Here is a 22,529-nt window from a genome sequence, read left to right on the forward strand (position 1 = left end):
CACTTTTCTTTATATGTTTAATACCAGAAAACACAGATCTTTCACACTCCTCTCGTGTTTTTACCAGAAATGCTTCGCTACTGGTTATGCGAAGTCCTGGTTCTTGATTGCTTTGAGATGTTGCAAGATTCTCAGATGTACTTTATTTACTGTGCTCTTCACATATTTTTTACCACATGGGCATGTTAGAGTATACACAACAAATTCCATGTTACATGTCATATGTTCTCTGATCTTTTCCTTTTTGCCATTGTGCAATTTATAACTGATTTTACTGATTCCATCTTCACAGGCTGTGTATTTTGTGCATTTCCAAAATCCTGGTATATAGATTAACTACTGGCAGTCACCAGTTGCGATAGTTAGGACCTAGTTTCCATAGACAAGGTGTTTTTTTGTTTTGCTAATAACATTTGTGCCGTTTGACATAACTTCACAAAGTTTTCGAAACAGGTTTGGCACTCAATACAGCTGCTGTTTCGAAAGTTCCATGTTGGCTCAACGAGCAGGAGCTGATCAAAAAGGAGGGTCTAAAAAAATGCTTTCCGCATGCAATTTCCCATAAGGATTGTAGACATGACTATAGCCAAAATCGCTGGATGGAATTAAACCGAATTTAGCAGAAAGTTAGATCTTGGTCCAGAAAAATCTCTTTTTGTAATTTGGTGTGAATCAGTTCAGAACTTTTGGAGCTTTTATAGAAAAAAGATTTATAGATATCTAGGTATGCAGATCCATGGTGGCAAATCCACGGATACAAGCCGCAACATGAGAGGAAAGTGATGACCGCCATTTTATATATCAGGACACAGTCCCAGGCCTGAAAATAAAAGTGAAAACCGATAGAATGGGGCAAGATAGAGTACCCTAAATCGATGGGTTTGAAAGAGGACTCAGTGAGGGACCAGCCACGTACCCGCCTACAAAACTGTTCCCATGCAGCCAATCACACACCCACTCACAGATTCATACAGCCACTCACACACCCACTCATGCAACATGAAAAATAATACTGTGGAAGCTTTTTACTGTAGAAAGTCAGTGACTCTGTGTTTCATAATCTTCACAACTGCAAGTAGCTTCTGTACATATGGACCTATATTTATTGCTATACATTGTATTCTGTCTTGCACTCTGAAACATAACTGCTTTCCTTAACCCCTCACGTAAAAGAAATCATACCTCTTTACACTTGTAGGGAGGTTGGTGTTGGATTTGGATGTGCAAATAGGCTAGTAACAGAAGTGGAATCCTATCATGGTAACACTTACACTATAATGTAATGGGGCATCAGTGATCTAGGCCCTACAGCTACACTGTAATAACAAATGTTTACCATGGTGATCATGCACAAGTTTCTTCAAGGCTGTTTGGTGGATCTACTGTAGGAGCATCAGTTCATTTATTACAGCAATGTTGTCTGGGTGGACTAAGACTGTTTAACAGGTTCAGAAAAATGCCTTCTGTACATGATGAGACTCCTCAGAGGAAGCCAGTCATTAAAAGGAGGCAGAGACCTCTCTTCGAGTCATTATTTTCATCACAATATGTCAAGTAGCTGTCTGGTACCTTAAGGACTGGTTTCCATGGTGATTTTCCTAATATTCCTTTCCAGTGACAGTTAATAATGAACTCTGTTGATGGTCAGAATGCAGCTCCTTACTGTCAATGTGACCCATTAACCAACAGTAAAACTGCAATTATTTCACAGTATCTGCAAGGCGGGCTCCAGAAGTGCCGCATTGAAGAAATCCGCCAGGGAAGATGTCGAATACACAGGAACACTGGTAACACTTAAGTCCCTTTTGGCCAATATTAGCAAATAAAAGCAGACAGACCCAGTAACATCAACAGTCTGCTCAATGAGCAGGAGAAAATCCTGGTAAGAAAAGGCCAAAGATTCTGACAATCCATCCTGCATTTATTCTGGCTGATGACTTGACTCTGAGAAAAGGAGAGGGATATTAAGCAGAGACACCACTGGTTGCTTATGAAACTCTAAGAGATCATGCATATAAATGCAATACACACAAACGACAATATATTATAAATGCAGGGGCATATTATCAAGAAATCTTTCCCCACTTTAGCGGCACATTTTGCCAAAAAAGCGGCTATTTTTTCATAGCGCATTTTTTCATACTGAGCAGTCCCATGTCAATTGCACATTTGTGGAGTGGGGGGGGGGCAAAATGGCCTGCATAATGACTATTAATTAGACGGCCATTGGCAGTCCCTGTGACTGGCTGCAATTTCAGGGATTTTGTCCTTCAAGGAACACTGTGCACCAGTGACTAATTTGTGCTGGGACTCTTGTCAGGAGGGAGCTTGCACAAACCCAATTCTTCCGTTATTTTTGCCTAAAACAGAACCAACTACTAACCATGTAAGTGGGTAGAGGATGTGGCATAAAGACTAGAGCTGCTGGGGTTCGAGTCTCAGCGTCATTTCAACATCCTGCGATTCTGGACAAATCACTTAATCTCCCAGAGCCTACCATAAATTAATGTGTCCTTAACTGATGCTCATGAAAAACGCAGGTGTTGATGATTAAGTGCCAGTGCTGAGCACTGGAAAAGACAACCTCAAACCAAGCACTTCTGTGCACTTTCTCTCCTAAATGGCCTCTCCTCTCTGAAGATGCCCAATATGATTAACAACGGGGGTAGCTATTCCTTTTGCTGATTCACTTATCAATGATTACCCCTTTTGAGGTGTCAGTAACTTTTCAATGGTTGCAATTGCCATCCATTGATGCATACAATTGTGAATTCAAATTAGGATGGGATGCCCTTTCTCTCCCCTCCTAAGTGCAGTTTGGACTGATTTGCAAAACTCCTTTCACGAGTCGGAAGGGCTTTTCTGGTTCACTAAAAGGGTTTATTGCATGGTCCAACACCATGTTGCTGTCGCAAATCCACTGATTCGAAAGTCGCTTGTTTGCCCGTCAAAATGTTTCAGTAAATCTACCCCAATATGTCTCACGTTAATTGTTTAAAGGACAAACCTACCTTTCACTCTAATAATTATAGTGTTGTCTTTGCTTCCAGGAAGTCGATTGTTATTATAGGAAATACCCAAACTACAATTGTGTTATCACTCTGCAAGAATGCTGTCTGTGTTTGGTTTATTGATTAGAGATTTTGATGTTACTTTGCGTTTTCTGGTTCGACATGTATTTCATTTTCCCAGTATTTTTACATGGTGGCCTCACCTGGCAGGTGTTTCACCCTTTAAGCAGGTTGAACGTAGGGCTCACGGCTTTATCAAGGCTGAAAATCATTAGTGTAAACCAGTAAGAGGTCAAATATTTACAATGTTTAATAATGTTTAAAGTGTGAACACGTGATTATGTGGCGCAGCAACTCGAGACACAGCACAGTCTATACTGATCAAAGAAATAACGTGAAGTGCAAGGCACAGTGCATACTGGTGTCCTACATAATTGTTAAAAGTAACGTGAATATTAAATTTAAACCTTAATTAAAGTGTTAATTTTGGGTTGAAAGAGGGGAGTGGAAAAATATATGTGTGGGGAAAGGAACTTAGAACCACACCATAGTGTACGTTATACAGGGAGAACTTGGAAGGTTTCTCCATTCGTTCTTCTAGGCCCTCTTGGTGCTTTATAATTTAGGACCATTAATTAAGATTGAACTTCAATGCTCAGCGGATCACTGAAATAATATTGAGTACAAAAATATAGACATACAAAAATATCGAGGATAAAATATCGACTACAAAAATATCGAATTCCTATCTACAAACAGGTAAGTACAAAAATATCATTTAAAAATAATATAGTTAATCAAAATATCGAATTATTGTAAATGTCTTAAAAGTAATTTAAAATAAATGAAATAATTACAATAATTAACTAAAAAAATACTTAAAAATACTTTCAATAACCTTAAAATTATAAAATAATTAATTTGCGGGGCCACTGTCTGTTGGTTCAGACTGACAATCTGGTGGCAAAGTCCTATGTCAACAGACAGGGGGGAACCAGGTCCAGGTCCTTGAATTTGATATCCAGCGACATATGGGTACAGGGTCTATCTTCTCTCCACATTTGGGGGGGAGAAAAATGTGCGGGCCGATCGCTTAAGCAGTGACATTCCAGCATCAAATGATTTCTCCCTCCTGCCCAGTTTGTTAAAACGGTTAGTTAGTCGGTGGGGCCTCCCTGTGGTTGACCTATTTGCGGACCCGGGGAATGCCAAGGTGGGCCTGTTTTGCTCTCTGGGCCGGTGTCCCAGGGCTCTGGGAGTCGATGGCTTAACCTCTCCTTGGCCTCGGGGTCCTCTGTATTCCATCCTCCCCTTTCCTCTGCTCCGGGTCTTTCTGATTTTTGTACGGAGGGACCGTGCTCAGGTGGTGTTGATTGCGCCCCGTTGGCCTCAAGTTAATTGGTTTCCTCTCTTGGCCTGGTTGTGTGGTGAGCAGGAGGGGGCCCTTCCTGAGGTTCTGTCTCCTTTGGTGTTTCTGGCCCTTCCCCTGAGCTCCTTAACCCCTTCGCTGCGGTGGCTATTCCGCCGCAGAGCTAAGGGGGTGGGGCGGCCGCGCGGCGGTTCCGTGCTTGTGACGGAACCGCTCCCTCACGGCTTGCGGGTGAGCTGTGCTTGTGACGGAACGGTTCCGTCACGAACCCGCCCGTCCATTATTTCATCAGCGCAGGCGCGGAATTCGCACCGCGCAGGTGCGACGAGCGGGCCGTGACGGAACCGTTCCGTCACAAGCACAGCTCACCCTAGGCTTGTGACGGAACGGTTCCGTCACAAGCATGCAACGGGTTAAACAGGTTACAGTTGATGGCCTGGCGCTTGATCGGCAGGGCTTAGCTGTTTAGGGGGTTCCTGACCATTTTGCTGTTACTTTGCAGGCTTCTTGTAGGTCCTCTACTCTTCTGTCCTATGCTAGACATTGGAGGGCCTTTCCGGCCTGGTGTGCTGATAAGGAGGTTGATCCCACAGTGGCTGACCTCTTTGTGGTGATGCAGTTCCTTCAGTATGGGCTCATCTGGGGTTGTCGGAGGCTTCTTTGCGGGTACAGGGGGCAGCCATTCAGGCTTTTTGGGGCTCCTGGTGTAATTTGAGGGATGATGGGTGCCTGATGCCTTGTTTTTTTCAGGGTCTGTTGAATTTGTTTCCTCGCCCTGTCTGATCTTTTCCTTCGTGGAATTTGCAGCTGGTGTTGGATGTCCTGTCCGGTCCTCCCTTTGAGCCCCTTGAGGGTCTTGAGTTAAAATTCTTGACTTTTAAGACTTTTGCTTTGGTGGCGATTACTTCGGCTCAACACTGGGGTGAGTTGAGGACTTTGTCTTGTAAGTATCCCTTCTGCAAGATCTTTTCGGACCGGGTGGTTTTGGTGCAAATACCTTCCTTTGTCCCTAAGGTCAATTCGGCATTTCATCTCAGTCAGGAGAAGATTTTGCCTGAATTCTGTCCTGATCCTTCCTCAGCTGAGGAATCTTGCATGCACTGTCTGGATTGTCTGGATGTGCGACAGGCTTTGCTGTGGAACCTGCAGGTTGTGGAGTCTTTCCGGAAGGGGGGGGGGGCTTTGTTTGTAAACTTTGGTCTGGGTAAGGAGGGTGTGAAGCCTTCCACGCTAAGTCGTTAGATTTGGTCCATGGTCTTGCTAGCTCACAAGCTTCGAGGGGTGGATCCTCTGGTTGTGGGTCAGGGCCGTTCTACTCGCAGTATGGCTGCTACGTTTGCTGAATTGCAGGGTACCTGTGTGGTGGAGGTCTGTAGAGCGGCGACCTGGTCTTCCCCATCTACATTTGCCCATCACTATTGGATTGCTGGTCTGGAACATTTGAATAATGTTCTGGGCTACAGTGTCTTGTCCTCTATAAGGCACTAGGGATGATGATCTACTCTGATTAGGGCCACATTATTAAATGTGGTGTTCTTTATCACTCAGTTGTCCATCTCTGTTTTCTTCTGCTTGCTATGTCCTCGTTTGTGAAGAAGAAAGGTGAGGGAGAAATGGGAGGTAATGCTTCCAGTACTATTGATAATGGCATTACTCCAAGGCCTTCTCCCTTGTCTTCATTCTAGGATCCTCCCACCCTCCCGGTGCGGTACATCTAAGTGCTAGCTCGCTAGTTTACGTACAGGTGGAGGTGGGGGAGGGCAGAGATTCTATGGGCTGGGGTTAGGTCTAGAGGGAGACGGGGTCTCACTTGTGAAGAAGGAAGGCAAGGGAGTAGGACTAGGATTAATGCCATTATCAATAGTAATGGACACATGTCTCCATCAGTGAATAATATGCAGTAATGTAAGCATCAGGGCTGAGATTTTTCTCCGGTGGAAGTGCACCATTTTTTACTTAAAGTTTAGTGGCAGGAGCTAGAGGGGGGAGCGGGATTAGGTCAGGAATGACGGAGAGGTGAGGATAGGATGTGTTCAGTAAAGATTTGGTTAATAATAACCATAACATTCTCAGAACCTTACAGAACATCAAACATGGTCATCCCCCCTGCATATTGTTGGAAATCAATATTTGTTGTGCAAATAAACTGAATTTGGTAAAATATCTTCCATCAACAGAAAGATATATAAACTTGCATGTGTATTTGGGAGGCAATTCAGCTCACCAGTAAGATCAAAATTATACTTTTTACTTCTCAGTCAGGCCATAAATTCCAGCGTTTTTTTCATATAGCTCACAGGATTATTACTGGCATTGCAACTTGGCCCTAGCTTTTAACCAGTGTATTTCTAGCCAGAATCTTCTATCTACCAACAGGAATTTGGTGGTGGTCAATAAAGGGCAGTTGGCCAAACACGTGGTCACACTCTGGAAAAATCTTACCTCGTCACTTTTGTCACAAAACCGGTCACAGTTTATTTTGTAAACACTTGGAGACTCAGCTGTTTACAAAGTAAGATATTTATTTTTGTGGCTGTAGTAGTTTCTTTTTTAGTACCACGTGATGCCACAAAATTAATTTTTGGTGCACTTTTGTCAAGGGGAAAATATAAAATACAATTGAAAAGAAACCTTGGTCAAAAAAAGCTTAAACTATACTGAATTGCTACGTACTTCACGAGAAAAGTTTCACATGCGGTCCAAAATGTTTACTTTTATTTAAAACTGACAAGGACACTCATATCAAAAGTTTGAGGAAAAAAAGAAAAGTTTAGCAGAGGTTTGAAATCAAGAAAGGAAGACTGTCAGAATTACAGAGAATCTATGGCAACATCTTTTGTTTACTGACCCAAACTCACGGTTCACCTCTGCTGGTCTGTGTGTGCATGTATGTTTTTTGCAGGTTTTTTTATTTAGCGCGAACTCTATTGGAGCACTTTACACAAGCACAGTGCATGCACAAGCACCAGCTTCATTACACCAATCTGATGATGCTGCTGTTTTCTTGGAAGATTATGGCTAGCCCAAATTGCCATGTGCATGATGATGACGTACCTCCTGGCTAATCTGTAGTGAAGTTCCTATATTCCCAATAGGCTCTGCGCATTGGAATAATGTATCATATAGATTTGACGTAGGACTGAGGTCGACTAGGTCTCTATCGAATATACCAAACTTAGGGCCTCATTAGGATAGAGGATTTTCTGCATCCTCCGGGCCGGCGGTAGCCACCGCCGGCCCGGAGGATGCGGAAAATCATCTGCGGACCCACCAAAGACCCACCGCCACATTAGGATGGCTGGTGGGTCCTGGTTTCCGACTGCAGCTTTTCCACTGCGTTTGGCTTACAACCGCGGCGGAAAAGCACTAATATGATGACGGTGTCCCTCAGACATCGTCAGCCAGATTAGGATAGGCTCTGAAACATACTTTTCCGCGGCGGCTTTTCCGCCGTGGAAAAGCATGTGCAACTTCACTGCGGGGGCCCGTTGCGGGCCCCCTAGGTGAAGGGGGTGGGTGGTGCACATGGGGGGTACCTATGGTACCCCCCTGCATTTGTATGCAGAAAGCGGCAGGCACCGCGCGGTGCCTGCCACTTTCTACATACAAATGCAATGCATGCATTTTTAACATTGCTGCGGGTGCAGCTTGAAGCCGCACCCGCAGCAATGTTAAAAATAGAGGCTGTGACCGCCAGGGTGGCGGTCACATCCTAATTGCACAGGAGGGAACTCCGCAGCCCCTGCGGAGGTTCCCTCCTACTCTATGGTGGCAGACGGACTCAGGTCCGTCCGCCATCATAATGTGCCCCTTAATAGTGAGTGCCAGCTAGCTCAGAGGTCACTAGAAAGTTTCTCGAATTCACGAGAAGGGATTCGTTTCTAACAACCGCATGAACGTGACAACTTTGTTTCCCAAGAATAAGAAATATATCTCTCAGAGTCGTAGAAACAATAGATAAGTATTTCACTCAGTCAATCGTGCATGCTTCATTTCAACAGAGTTGTAAAGGAATAGAGAGACGGGCGTTTTCAATAAAAAGGTTTATTGAACAGTCTTCTTTCTCATACAAGAGAAGTGAACTGCTACAATTGTTATGCCGACTGCAAAGTATAATGCATAAAGTGGGAATAGTATTATAAAATAATACTGTAAAAGCATTGTATGGTTTCTAAGCCATATAAAAATACATACATAAATATACAGGCTAAAATACTCAACTGGTGCTTCTAATATACGCCTACCCCAATGTACCTAACCTAAGTCTGGTATACGGGAAGAAGTAAGTATTGTGTAGCATAGGTTTAGTTGTTTTTGCCAAGAATCTACCAAAGGCTTCTCTAGGTTCGAATCAGCTCCATACCTTAGTTAGAATGAAGGAGGTCTGGTATCTCAGTCTCGGGACTCGATTTCCCAACACCCTGCAAGGGGACCTTGGAAACACTGGAGCTGAATTCTCGGCAGGTGAAGGGCAGCCTCTTGATCAGTGCGTCAGCAGAAGAGTCGGCTTCCTTCGGCACTTGCTGTAGCGAGCTGAGTCGGGCAAGTAGATAGTCGAACTGCTCTGAACCACTGTGTATTGCTAGAGTGAGTGAAGGTATATTTATAACTTGAAAGGGTTTAGGAATGCCATAGTTTGACGTAAAGTCGGGCATATGAACGTCAGGACAGAACCCCTAGGGAATAGTTGTTCTTTGCAAAGTACATGAGTTCTTGGACAAATCAATATTCAAGCAAGGGGAAGTTCCCTAACTGCTTAAGCCGATTTTACAAGAAATCATTGTGACGTTTGGTATGGGGGGAAGTAGCCATGTCTTTATTTGAATAGCATGGGCTATGACTAAATAAGGGATTGATTTCTTTGCCTATATAAGGGCAATGTGAATTTTACCTATATAAGGGCATGAATCAGGAAAATTCACTTGGAGCTCTAAATGCCACACAACAAATCAGCTGTCACGTATGGACAGCTGTAGGGGGGGCGAAAGACAAATGGCTTACATTTGATGCGAAATGGCTTGGATTTTACTGCTTGCATTTGGAAGTAATAAGCAAACTGGTTTTCTGAAAGCAGCCGCTTTTAAGCGCTAGCAGTAAAATTCAAGCTTGTAATCAGGGTATAAACTAAAACTATTAAAACATATAGGGCCTGGTAACAAATTCCAATCCATGGATGGCACAGCTTGTAACTGTGTTATGCGTCATCATCATTATACAAGGCATAAACTGAATTACAGTGAACTAAGACAAGCTGCATCTTTACATGCAATCATTGTAAGGCAAATCCACAGGGAGTCTCTTGTCTCTATGCATCTACTGTGCTCCTACAGAGCCTCCTCCCTCATCTCCCCTCAGACCCTCTCTCACACGCATTTCTTTTGTTATAAAGTGCAGTGTAGTATAGGGTTTCAGAGCCCTTTACATCTCATACACACAAACATTATACAGAGACAATGGCATATGTGTTTAAATTATTGTATAGGGAATGTTAGATAAAACAAAGTGGACTACATGGTGCAGGTGTCACATGTCATCCATAATGGTAGGCAGTGTAGGTTAAGACTGACTGTTTGGTCTGGAGCAGCACAAACGTATCATTTAAAACCAGTTGTAACACCATGGTTGTGGCGACTTTACAAATAAGAATTAATTTCAAGCCAAATGAACCCTTTTTAGCAATATTAGGATAATGAATGACTGTAGAAAAAAATCATAATGCTCTAACCTATGCCTTGCAATTTGTATGCAGCTCTCTGATGACAGTTACTCCGCTATCTTAGGTTTGTAACTTTTTAAACTGTAAGTAAGAAAAGCATGACTCTGACAAAAGCAGTAACCCACTGAACTAGTTACATTATATGCCCTTTTTGTGATCTGCATGGTACATGTTCATTGAAGTTGGGTTCAGTTCCAGAATGGGGAAGTGCGATGTAATAGCTACACTTTCACAACTGCTTCAATAACCTTCTTGCTTTCTCAAATTAGGTTGACAATACACCTTTTGGCCAATTTTTTAACAAAAATTCTTGGGGGGAGAAACTCCCTGTACCCCCTTTATGTCGCTAGTGTTCGCTCACTTGCCATGGTCCACTCGGTAGTTACTTTTACACCCACCACTTTCACAGTCACCAGCTGCCACTGCACTACCCACTGTCTCAGACAGAAATGCCACATTTTTACCGTCAAGCAACACAAACATTACATTTTTAATATTCCAGGTCACTTAGCGCTGAACATTTGACCTGACCCACTGCTTTTTTTAAATGTATATAAAATATGCAGCTTATGAGCTCTGATAAAATATAGCCCGACATTGCCACCATGTGGTAGACTGTCAGAAATAGGTGCCAGTTTACAAATAAATGCCTATGTTAAACACTGACAAACACCAGTACAAATTAAGCACTGGTGACACCAAATTGAAGAGTCTGGGCCCCACACACTTTTGAGTAATTTACTCCAAAAGTGCCTCTCTTCTCATAAATAATGACACAGAAGTAAACAGTAGTAGAAGATGAAAGAAAGCTATCAATCAGCAGAAGAAACCAAGACAGCACATACTCATTTTCTGGCAAAAAAGATTTTCTTTTAGCCACCATCTATTCTTTCTGTAGATCAGTAATCATTAATATACAGTGACATGATTGACACTGTCCTTTCTAAACCATTATTATTATTAGTAGTAGTAGCTGTATTAATAACAATAATAATACTAATATAGCAATACTACCAATAATAAAAGCAACAACAATAAATTATCCTTATTATTTTTTTGCTCAACAATATTAGCAACGAAGCAACAACAGTACAATAATATTAGCAATAATAAAAATGAGTAGATAACAATACTATGACAACATATCAGACTGCACCTTCTGCTATATTCTTTATAAGGTGAGGTGATGCAACTCATTATAGCACATTTTAGAAATAGTTGTGTGGCCAGTGAAATCTACCGTGCTGTACTGATGTCCTGGTCCTCATCTTCACTTATGTCTTCACTTTCGCTCAGAGCAAGATCTGCCTTGACTTCATCCAAAAGTTTTGAAAAATCACTGGTTTTCTAACACAGGAAAAAATATAAGAAATTAAAATATAATATTTCGGAGAGTTAAGAAGAAACATTCATGCTTGGGGTTTAAAGTGAACAAAAACATCCTAAGCATGTCTTTTCATAATGCATTTTCCAAAATTTTGAGATAATAGAAATCCTGGGTTTCTTTTCAGTCATTTTCTTGTGAAAAATTAAGATGATTCTTTTATATTCTCGTCATAGGCTTTATTCTGAGAAATGCATACCCCCTGACTGGAGACTTTGAATAATGTCCTGCAATAGCTGTGCTTTACTGGCTATGATCCCATTTATGTTTCTTTTTACCTCTAACGTCCATGTATCCCTGTCATTGTGTCGATGTCATTCAGTCGGGGGAGGGTGTTTGTGAGTGTGTGTGTGTTCGTCAGGTCTCTCTCTCTCTCCAGTGGAAGTAGCTTGTGAACTTTGAAAAAGAAAGGGCATAAATACCCGCCTTGAACTGAAGTAGCTAGGGTGGGTGGAATTTGCATAGTTGCGCTACGCAAAGCTCCGCAAAATAGTAAAAAATATCGACGAGCACGCAAAAGTTCCACTAACACGTGAAATTGCTTGTTCCGCCCGTTTGCAATGCCTTTTTCCTGTTCGCAAACGCTGTTTGTGTGCTCGGGGAGAAATATCTTGCGTACACGCATTTTGAAAGCGCAAACAAGCAAAAACTTCTGCAAAGCAGCGGATTGCGGAATTTTGGGCAATTCTGTGTTCTCCGACGAACACGAAATTACCCAAATTCAGCAAATTCCGCAAGCGGAACGGAATTTACAGCCCAGGCCTAGCTAGCACAGCAGGAAAGTTCGAACATGCCCCTGGGAAGATTGGAGGGAAGGGTTGGGTTCTGCTCGAGAGAAACTGGTGAGGAATCGCTGCCCAATGGTGCATTTTACAGCAAATTTTCCACATGAACATTACAGGCTCAAACACTGGGGGTTCTAAATAGACATCAATAAAATATTCAAATTTTTTAATTGTGTGCTAATCAAGCTGTACCCTTGCTAGGGGCTGTTGGGGGTTCGTCCTCAGAAAACAAACATTTGGGGAAAAAGGTAGGAAGCCACTGCATTTTGAAGCATATTTACCTCACAACAGGCTACTGAGTTAAAAAAAAAACTTGGGTATGCAATTTATGTGGCCTATATTTTTCAAGACGTATAAGGCATCTGTCCTCAGTTCTATAGTCTATTTCCTTTCATGTATCTACCCTGCTTCTTCTAATTTAATTTTCAGTGAAATATGTGTGGCTCAATATCTATTTAGAAAGCATACGGTAGAAAGATCAAAACCTACACATATCGCATAATCACGGGCTATTCACAGAACAGCTAGAGAAATTGTGCAGGCTCATACCACAGAGCTACTACTCAATTTACAGAAATCTTACAGAAGCAGAAAGCAGACATGCTACACCAGTGTTAGATGCTGAATGAAGCCTGAGTCAGCAGTGATGATAATATCACAACAATATTTGTAAATGTAGATGATGAAATTTCTATAAGTAAATAAATAAGAGCAATAGCAGAAAGTGTCTCTGGCGACCAAGGTTAGGTATACGTTTTGTGAAATCAGTAGGAATTATCGCTCAACTCTCAGCTTTAAACATAGTTCAGATGTGCAGACATTTTGTTCTCAAACATTAATTAGCCTTCCGGTTTCTGAAAATACACACATACTTCAGATCAAATCAGCCATTTTGTTAGTACAGATGCTAACATCCTCAAACAAACGTTTGTCATTACAATGGACAAAACACAATTCTTGCTCTGAAATACCAACATTTCATTTTGAGACATTACTTGTTTGATCTCAAACATCAGGTTGTCATTTTTGAAATTACTCTCATTTACTAGATTCAAAGATGACCAAAATCTGACTTCCATGTCAATTTATTATTATCAATCACCAGGGATGTCTACCACATGGCATGGATTTTCACCACCTTTATGGCAGCTATTGCCAGAATTATGTTGAACACCTGCACCATATGTCAACAATGGAGCCACTATGCCAGAGCCCTCTAATATTAATAATAGCCCCTCTCCTGTCAAGTAAGACCTACATCATTTTAAGGACTGGCACCATAATGCCAGGAAAGTCACAAACATGTAAAAGGTGCCTATAACAAGTCAACCAAGTTAGCATAATGAGCGGGAATCCCTTGGTTGTTGGGTGGGGACTTTAACTGTGTATTAGATATTCATTTTCCCCACTATTGCAGAAGCCCACTTTTCATAATACAGGCATAATACAGGCATTTTGCCTGATGGTTTGGGGACCATTGGGTATTGGCGGATAGTTGGCAACAAAACAACCATGGAGCTCACATTTAATCATTTTATTCCCCTCGCGCATAGCGTACCTGTCAGGTTTGACAGTGTAGCGGGGCGGACGAACCGGGACCTAGCGGAACTACTACCCTTAACTGGTGGACTGTGGATTCTGATGTTGCCCCCCCTCTCCCCCCTAACCAGAACGAATGGAGAGTCGACAAGCAATCTCTATGGCCGACTCAAGAGGAAGTTTTAGGACTCAGCTCCTTTATTTGGGCGTACAGTGCTGAAGAGGAAGGTCCGACCCCGAATGATGCGCCCATGGTCGGATTGGCCAAAAAGAAGGAAGAAGAAGGTTTGGAGTGTGATGTCACCCTGGAGGAGTTTTTTTGCGTGACGAGTGGAGAAGGAAGAGAGTCCGAAGATCACCAGAGCTGGGGGGCAAGCAGAATCCAGGAGGCGCAAGGAGAAGGGTTGCCGTACAGCTAGAAGAACTGCTTGGGCGAGAGTGTTGGAGCGCCAGGAGGCCAACGTCCCCACGAGCCGCTGCGGCACACTTGAGGAGGAGTGTGGCTTCAGCAGGTACGTCAGTGGGTTTCAGGTTGGGTGGGGAGGCGAGGAAACTCGTGTCGCTAGTTTATACCCAACTTCGCTAATCTCTGACTACTGTATAAATATCATTTCCCGTTCTCCCGCTATTCTTTTCCCCCTCCCTCTAAAACAAGCTTTCCTCACCCTTGCTCCTCGCACCCCCCCCTTGTAAATAAGACATTGTACATATCACTTGATCAGCGGTGCTCCTCTCACTCCCTGGGACCCTACGGGCATTTAAAACACAGAGGATGATGTCCTGACATCCTGAATTGCTTTGTTTCCGCATGCTCTGTTGGGACGAGATGAAAGAGGACCATCACTGAGAAACGAACAAGGCAAAGGAAGACGCCCAGTAGGGGGGACCTGTCACCACGGATCCCGCAGCCTTTTCACAGGAAAGACTCACCTCTAGGAGTAAAAGGACATTTACTAAAATAAAACCTTACTTAGCAAGATCCAGTCTCCATGCCCTCACTTCAACCCCGCCACAACTGGTGTCAGAAGTGGGATCTGCCACTTCCATCCCGTCACTCAAGATGGACCAAATCATCCAGCATCTAATAAAGGGGCAGGGAAAGTTGGAGTGGGCCATTGAAGGTCAGATGACGTTGGTCGATGCAGACCGGGAGGTCTTCAAAAATACCATAGCAGCACAGATGGAGGGACTGCAAAAAGCGATACAGGCCCCTGGAGCTCCTCCCATGGTTGAAAGAATGGCACCAGTACCCCATCCATCAGGAGTGTCACTGCAAAAGTATGTAGCTGGGGAAGACCTGGACGCTTTCCTGACTAATTTTAAAAGAGCCGCAAGGGCCTGTGGTTGGCCCGAGGAAAAGTGGCCGTACTTTCTCACGCCATTATTGTCAGGCGAGGCACAAGCGGCCTACCAGGTTGCAAACGCAGCCGGAGATACACCCTATCAGGATATAAAGGCTATAATTCTTGGTCACTTAGGGCCTGACGCAGAAGCGTATCGGGTTAGATTCAGAAAGTAGAAAGGGATACAAGGAGAGAATCAAAAAACCTTGTTCTTCCGCCTGAAAACTGCCACCGACAAATGGCTAAAACCTGAGAGCAGTAGCAAAGAGGACATTATGAACAGTATCTACCTGGAGCAGTTTATGGAGGCTCTCCCTTATAGGACTCAACGGTGGCTCAAGCAGCATTCTGGACTGACACCTGCTCAAGCCATAGAGATGGCTGCTAATTATACCCGGCCTCAACCTCGTGCTCTGGTATGGGAGACTGACAAAACATCCAAATCCACCCCGGCCATTAAACCAGAGAAAAAGAACAAAGTTGGGACTGAACAAATAAAGTATAGACCCCTTCGCCCTGAACCACCTCTCATGAGAGGACCACAGTGTTTTGACTCTGGAGAATGGGGCCACCTTGCCCGCCTGTGCCCTCCTAGAAAACTGGCGGAAGAACCAATGGAGGTGGGATACATCCCAGAAGCATTGATGTATACCTCCGAAATGGGACCCTCATTCTACGTACGTGTTAATGTCAATTGCAAGAGTATACGGGCGTTGCTAGATTCGGGGTGTAGGCAGTCCGTCATACAGAAAAGGCTAATACATTCACAACAGATACTCCCCAAAAAAACTGTATATATGAGATGCGTCCATGGGGACGTGAAGCCCTACCCCTTAGCCATGGTAACCTTACATCCCATAGGTAGGCCACCATGTACCATACTGGTAGGAGCCGTAGAATCCCTACCTGAAGATTTAATCATTGGGGTAGACAATCCGGACTTTCTGTCTTTGTTCCAAGCCGGAGTGAAACAGTCCGGCGAAACCAAAATGAAAACTCCCCGGTCCACACTCATAACCGCTGAGCCCTGGGCCTAAGATCGCAATTTTAGATTTGCCCAATCTAACGATCCTACCCTCTTTAATGCCTGGGAACGGGCCCACATAGCCCTGACAACCCCTAGCAACACCTATCCTAGGTTCATAATTGAAAAAGACTTATTGTATAGAGAAGGGAGGGCCAATGAGCCTCGACAATTATTAGTGCCTAAGGTCTTCAGGGAACAAATCCTCTTTTATGCCCACACACATCTGACTGCAGGTCATTCAGGGTCCGGGAAAACCACACAAAACATCCTTAAACACTTCGACTGACCAGGTATATATAAGGAAGCCAGCGAATATTGTAGCACTTGCGAAACATGCCAGAAAAGGAATTTGTACAATCCCCCGGCAGTATCCCTCAACCACTCCCTATAATCGGGACCCCATTCGAGAGGGTGGGTATGGACCTAATCGGACCATTTACCCGTACCGCTAAAGGAAACACCTATGCCCTTGTAATTGTAGACTATAGCACCCGCTTCCCTGAGGCTTTTGCCTTGCGAGCCCCCACCACCAAAAACGTCGCAGAAAAATTGTTGGAATTGTTCTCAAGAGTCGGATTTTCCAAAGAAATTCTAACCGACCAGGGGACACCCTTCGTATCGCGCCTCATAAAAGAAGTCTGCAAAACGTTAGATCTGCATCACATACGCACCTCGGCTTACCACCCCCAAACGGACGGATTGGTGGAATGATACAATCGTACGCTCAAGACCACGCTTAAGAAGATGTTGTCCGTGGAAAACAAAGATTGGGATCGATTACTACCTTTAGCGTTGTATGTGTTGAGAGCACAGGTTCAAAGCAGCCTTGGATATTCAGCGTTTGAGCTCCTATATGGACGCCAACCATGTAGTCTTCTGGAAATAACTAAAGAAGCCTGGGAAAGAGAGGACGGGAACGAAGAACGGTCTCTCCTGGAATATACTTAGCAACTGAAAAGTAAACTAGGGAAACAGAGAAACCTAGCTTACTTGGAGAAGAGTCACCAACGCCAAGAGAAGTACTATAATCGTGGGAAAAAGTGGAGATCTTTGTCCGTAGGAGATTGGGCCTTAGTATTGCTACCATCCTCAACAAAGAAGTTCCAGAGTGAATGGCAGGGACCTCACCCTACCCCATAATTGAAACCTTGGGAAAATGTACATATAGACTGCAGATGTCGCCCTCCCGACAGCAATCCTTCCACATAAATCTCTTGAAGAAATGGCTTGGGCCCTTCCTAAATCAGCACAGTGTGTACTGCCCATAGGTCCCAATACCTCTACACTTAACCAGCTGCCAAAAAATAAGGAACTTACCACAGAAATGAAGAAGGAACTGATGGAGACCCTACAACCATTCTCTGAAATGTTTTCAGACAGCCTCGGGAGAACTCACTTGATTGAACACACGATTGAAACAGAGAAGGGGAAATGCATCAAGCAGAAACCCTACAGAATTCCGGCCGCCAAGAGACAAGATGTAAAACGGGAGGTACAAGAAATGCTACGCCTAGGAGTAATACGTCCCTCTAAAAGCCAATGGTCGTCGCCAATCGTCATGGTACCGAAACCGGACGGGTCGACCAGATTCTGTATGGATTTCCGCGCTCTGAATGCCATATAATCCTTTTACGCCTTCCCCAGTCCTAGGGTGGACGAGCTTATTGAAAGAATAGGCGAATCCCATTTTATCACCACCCATGACCTGACCAAAGGCTATTGGCAGGTGCCCCTGAGAGAAGAAGACAAATGCAAAACGGCTTTTTCCACGGATGATGGACTATACAAATTCAACGTGCTACCATTTTGCCTACATGGAGCACCAGCAACCTTTCAGCGTCTCATGAATGAAGTTCTTCAACCTTATACTAAATACTGCGCTGTGTATTTAGATGACATAATTATTTTCAGCAAAACCTGGACCGAACATCTAGAGCATATTAGGATGATCCTGTCAGCTTTGAGGACAGTAGGGCTTCATGTCAACTCAAAAAAATCACGAGCCGCGTTCGCCAAAGATAAATATCTAGGTTTTATGCTAGGTGAGGGAGTAATAGCCCCCCAAAGCAAAAAGATCAAAGCCATCCTAAACACCCCATTTCCCACCTCTAAAAGGGACTTAAGGGCATTTTTAGGGCTAATAGGCTACTATAGGAGGTTTTTACACAATTTTGCTGAACTGGCCAGCCCTCTCACCGACCTGTTAAGAAAAGTCACAAAACCCTCACTCCTACAGAAACCCTCAGACCAGGCAATACAGGCGTTTCAGAACCTTAAAACGGCCACAACCACCAGTCCGGTACTAATCGCCCCCGATTTTAAGAAACCCTTCTACCTGGCTACTGATGCATCCAACACTGGCCTGGGAGCTGTACTGTCACAAATAGGGGATGACAATCTGGAACACCCCATCCTATTTATTAGCAGGAAACTACACCCCAGGGAAGTCAAATACGCCCCTGTAGAAAGAGAATGTCTCGCTATTCGGTGGGCAATAGACAAATTGAAGTATTATTTAGAAGGGCAACATTTTGTTGGACTGTGGATTCTGATGTTGCCCCCTCTCTCCCCCCTAACCAGAACGAATGGAGAGTCGACAAGCAATCTCTATGGCCGACTCAAGAGGAAGTTTTAGGACTCGGCTCCTTTAATTGGGCGTACAGTGCTGAAGAGAAAGGTCCGCCACCGAATGTCGCGCCCATGGTCGGATTGGCCAAAAAGGAGGAAGAAGATGGTTCGGCGTGTGACATCACCCCAGAGGAGTTTTGCGTGACGAGTGGAGAAGGAAGAGAGTCCGAAGATCACCGGAGCTGGGAGACAAGTGGAATCCAGGAGGCGCAAGGAGAAGGTTTGCCGTATAGCGAGACGAACTGCTTGGGCGAGAGTGTTGGAGCGCCAGGAGGCCAACGTCCCCACGAACCGCCGCACCATGCTCCAGGAGGAGTGTGGCTTCAGCAGGTACGTTAGCGGGTTTCAGGTTGGGTGGGGAGGCGAGGAAACTCGTTTCGCTAATTTATACCAGACTTTGCTAACCTCTGACTACCGTATAAATACCCTTTCCTGTTCTCCTGCTATTCTTTTCCCCCTCTCTCTAAAACACGCTTTCCTCACTACTGCTCCTCGCACCCCCCCTTGTAAATAAGACATTGTACATATCACTTAATCAGCGGTGCTCCTCTTACTCTCTGGGACCCCACGGGCATTTAAAACACAGAGGACGATGTCCTGACATCCTGAATTGTTTTGTCTATGCATGTTCTGTCGGGACGAGGTGGAAGAGGACCATCACCGAGACACGAGCAAGGCAAAGGAAGATGCCAAGAAGGGGAGACCTGTGACCACGGATCACGCAGCCTTTTCACAGGAAAGACTAACCTCCAGGAGTAAAAGGACATTTACTAAAATAAAACCTTACTTAGCAAGATCCAGTCTCCGTCCCCTCACTTCAACACCGCCAAAGACAGGATGGTATGTTGGACTTCGATCAGCATCCCAGGGCTTTCAGACAATAACCCCCTGTGACTAGACCTTTGGGTGGGTGCTGTGCACCACCCTGTGTTGCACCATGATATTTTAAACCTACTTTATAGGAAGACCAAGCTTTTCAGGGCATTCTCAGTGAAACAATAGAGATGCACCCAGAAAATAAGCATAAATTCTGCCTCTTTCAGGTTTCTAGGGTGTGAGACCTTCAAAGGTACCACCAGGGGACATTACATACATACAGTTGTGGGGGCTAGGAAAACATTGAAGTTGGAGAATAAAATGTTTTAAGACTCCCTTCCCCACCTAGGATTGAAGGTGTTTACTAACACACAGCATGTGGACACGCTGGTGGAAGCACAGCTCAATTATGCAGCACCCCTCGAAACCTACTGTGGATTAATTATGCTAACTAAGTGGCGAAAATACATGCTAAGGCTGATAAGTCAGGTATTCTATTAGCTTGGCTGATAAGCGAGAATGTGTACACTCCCCTATTTCATACATCCATGCAGGCCTGAACACTACAATTAGTACTAAAATAGAAATCCATAATGCGTTTGTCCAGTATTATATCACCTTGTACACTTCCACACACACAACTGTCTACCTATTGATATAGATTTTTTTTCAATGAAATATACAGACCATGCAAATCGTGGATAAGCAACACAACAAAGTTGACAACACTATGATCACTTTGGAGAATAATGAGACTGTACATTCACTCATATCATGCAAAACTCCTGGCTCTGATGGGCTACTGATAGAATTTTATAGGAAATACTCTGATCTGCTGAATCTACATTTGGAGAGACTATATCAGGCAGCAATTGAGGATCTGAGTGTCTCCTGTGCTTTAAGAACGCCCTCCTTATCTCAAACTTAAAGCCTGGCTAGGACGCAGGTGACCTGGCTTCTTATCAACTCAATGCCATATTTAACTCTGACTGCAAAATTTGCGGCAAAATTCTACCATCTTGTCTTTTGTTACTGGTCACCTTGTTAATCCATGCTAACCAAAATGGTTTTGTGCCAGAAATTCGCATTTTCCTAAACCTTAGCAGGTTTTGCAGAGTTAAGGTGTTTGCCCCAAATTTCTGTCCTTGGGTGGGATGTATGGTATTGGAACATGAAAAAGCATTTGCTTCCCTGGAGTGGGATTATCTTTGTGCTAAGCTAGAGAGATATGGAATAGATAGGTGTATGCTGCCCATGATTCAGAATTAAGATGAGGAAGCTCCTATCAGGCCCATTCTTGATTTGACGGGACACCAGGCAGAGTAGTCCACTCTCTCCCCTCCTTTCTCCTGTTGCGGTGGAGATTTTGACTATTATATTGCAATCTGATGGTGAGGAATGGGGCTTCCAGAGAAGGGACCAAACCCGCTGGCGATATGTTGGTGTATTTGAGAGACATGACTGAATTTCCTGCCACTATTGCATCAACTCTTAATTAATTTCATAGCATATCTCATCTCAGAGTAAATTGGTGCAAATGATGCCTATTTACTGTTCTTCGTTGAACTGAGGAGATGCAGCTGACCATAGGTAAAGTGATGCTGCAATGGCAGAGTGACCCATTTTGCTATTTGAAAATATATATCAACCATTAGGAAGAAGATTTACTTGAGGGCAATGACACCAAGGCGGTAACACCACTCACCAGTCAGATGGCCTTCTTGTTGCTATTGGTCCTATTAGTGTCAGGCCGTGTTGCCCATCCCATAATGGTAGTTCTACCGTCGTTACTGCACTATTTTAGCAATATCCTTTAGATAGTCGGATAGTCGTTTAATGAGGCTCTGATGAAGTTGGTTCTGGCACAAAAAGCTCAGAATGAGAAAAGTCAGATTTAGCACACAGGGAAATCCTCTCATCAGCCAGATACTATTAGCTCCTTCACAGGGTCAATATTTCTTTATTTTGACTCAGCATCTAACTCAATTTTCAGAATCTTCTAGCAGGGTGATGCTGCTGGTTGTATCTGATGATGGGTGCCACAAGGCAGGACTCCTTCTTGTCAAGGGCCTGCTAGAACAAATTTGCTGTTGCAGAGTAACTTCATACACAAAACCTGATCCTGATATCTATAAGCTTTACATTCCTTTTCATCATCTGTTGTTACGCGTGTGTGGGTTCACTTACTCCTATCTCTCACTATGCCTCTTACAACAGAGTGTGCTTATCTCTATAATGTCCTCGTAACAACTGTGTGTCTCCCTGTGTGTGTCTGCCCTAATCACTCTCAGGCGCTACTGTGTGTCCACCAACAAGAGTAAAGAAAAAAGTGTGGGCGGAAGGAAGGAACCTCACGGGAGCAACCACCAAGGAACTGCTGACTGGTACTCGTCAGTATGTTCCACTTCTGATCATCGGCTCCTTCCCACCAAAAAGAAATAGAATTTCAAATAAGGAAAAAATACCAATGGGAAAAAATGATAAACAACTCAAAAGTGTGAAAACCTAATTGTATTCATGTGCATCTATCACCCCCCCCCCCCCCTACCCCCCCCGGGCACCACGACCGCTAGTCAGTCTGGTACCCTGTTAAAAATGGAGTTAGATTACCCTGGCTCTCTGATATGCTTTATTCTGTGCTGGGTACCTACTCCTATTAAAACTACACTCTCCAGTTGAGCTTCTTTTTAAAGTATATGAAACCAACATGTTTCGTTGCCTATCTGTGTTGGGTGGCAACTACTTCAGGGCTGGGGGTTTCCTTTGCCACACTGCACTGGACAGTGGCAGTTATTAAATCTGCAGACACATAGACACCACATACAAAAATAAAAACATAGAGTGACACCAGTGAATGTGTTGCCCATATCATTAACACATTTCTAAAAGCCAAGTGTTTCAGGGAAAGCGG

At 43.9% G+C, this 22,529-nt stretch overlaps 1 protein-coding gene across 1 annotated transcript in view; it reads right to left on the reverse strand.

Moving 5' to 3' along the window:
* Positions 1–22,529, reverse strand: part of LOC147751542 (uncharacterized) — a 785,370-nt gene that overhangs the window by 251,929 nt on the left and 510,912 nt on the right. The window contains exon 5 of the mRNA XM_086938708.1: positions 11,337–11,443. Coding sequence (XP_086794834.1) covers positions 11,337–11,443 — 107 coding nt within the window. The remainder of the gene's footprint in view (positions 1–11,336; positions 11,444–22,529) is intronic.

This window comes from Lissotriton vulgaris, chromosome 1_1, assembly GCF_964263255.1.
Source record: "Lissotriton vulgaris chromosome 1_1, aLisVul1.2, whole genome shotgun sequence".
Taxonomy (NCBI): Eukaryota; Metazoa; Chordata; class Amphibia; order Caudata; family Salamandridae; genus Lissotriton; species Lissotriton vulgaris.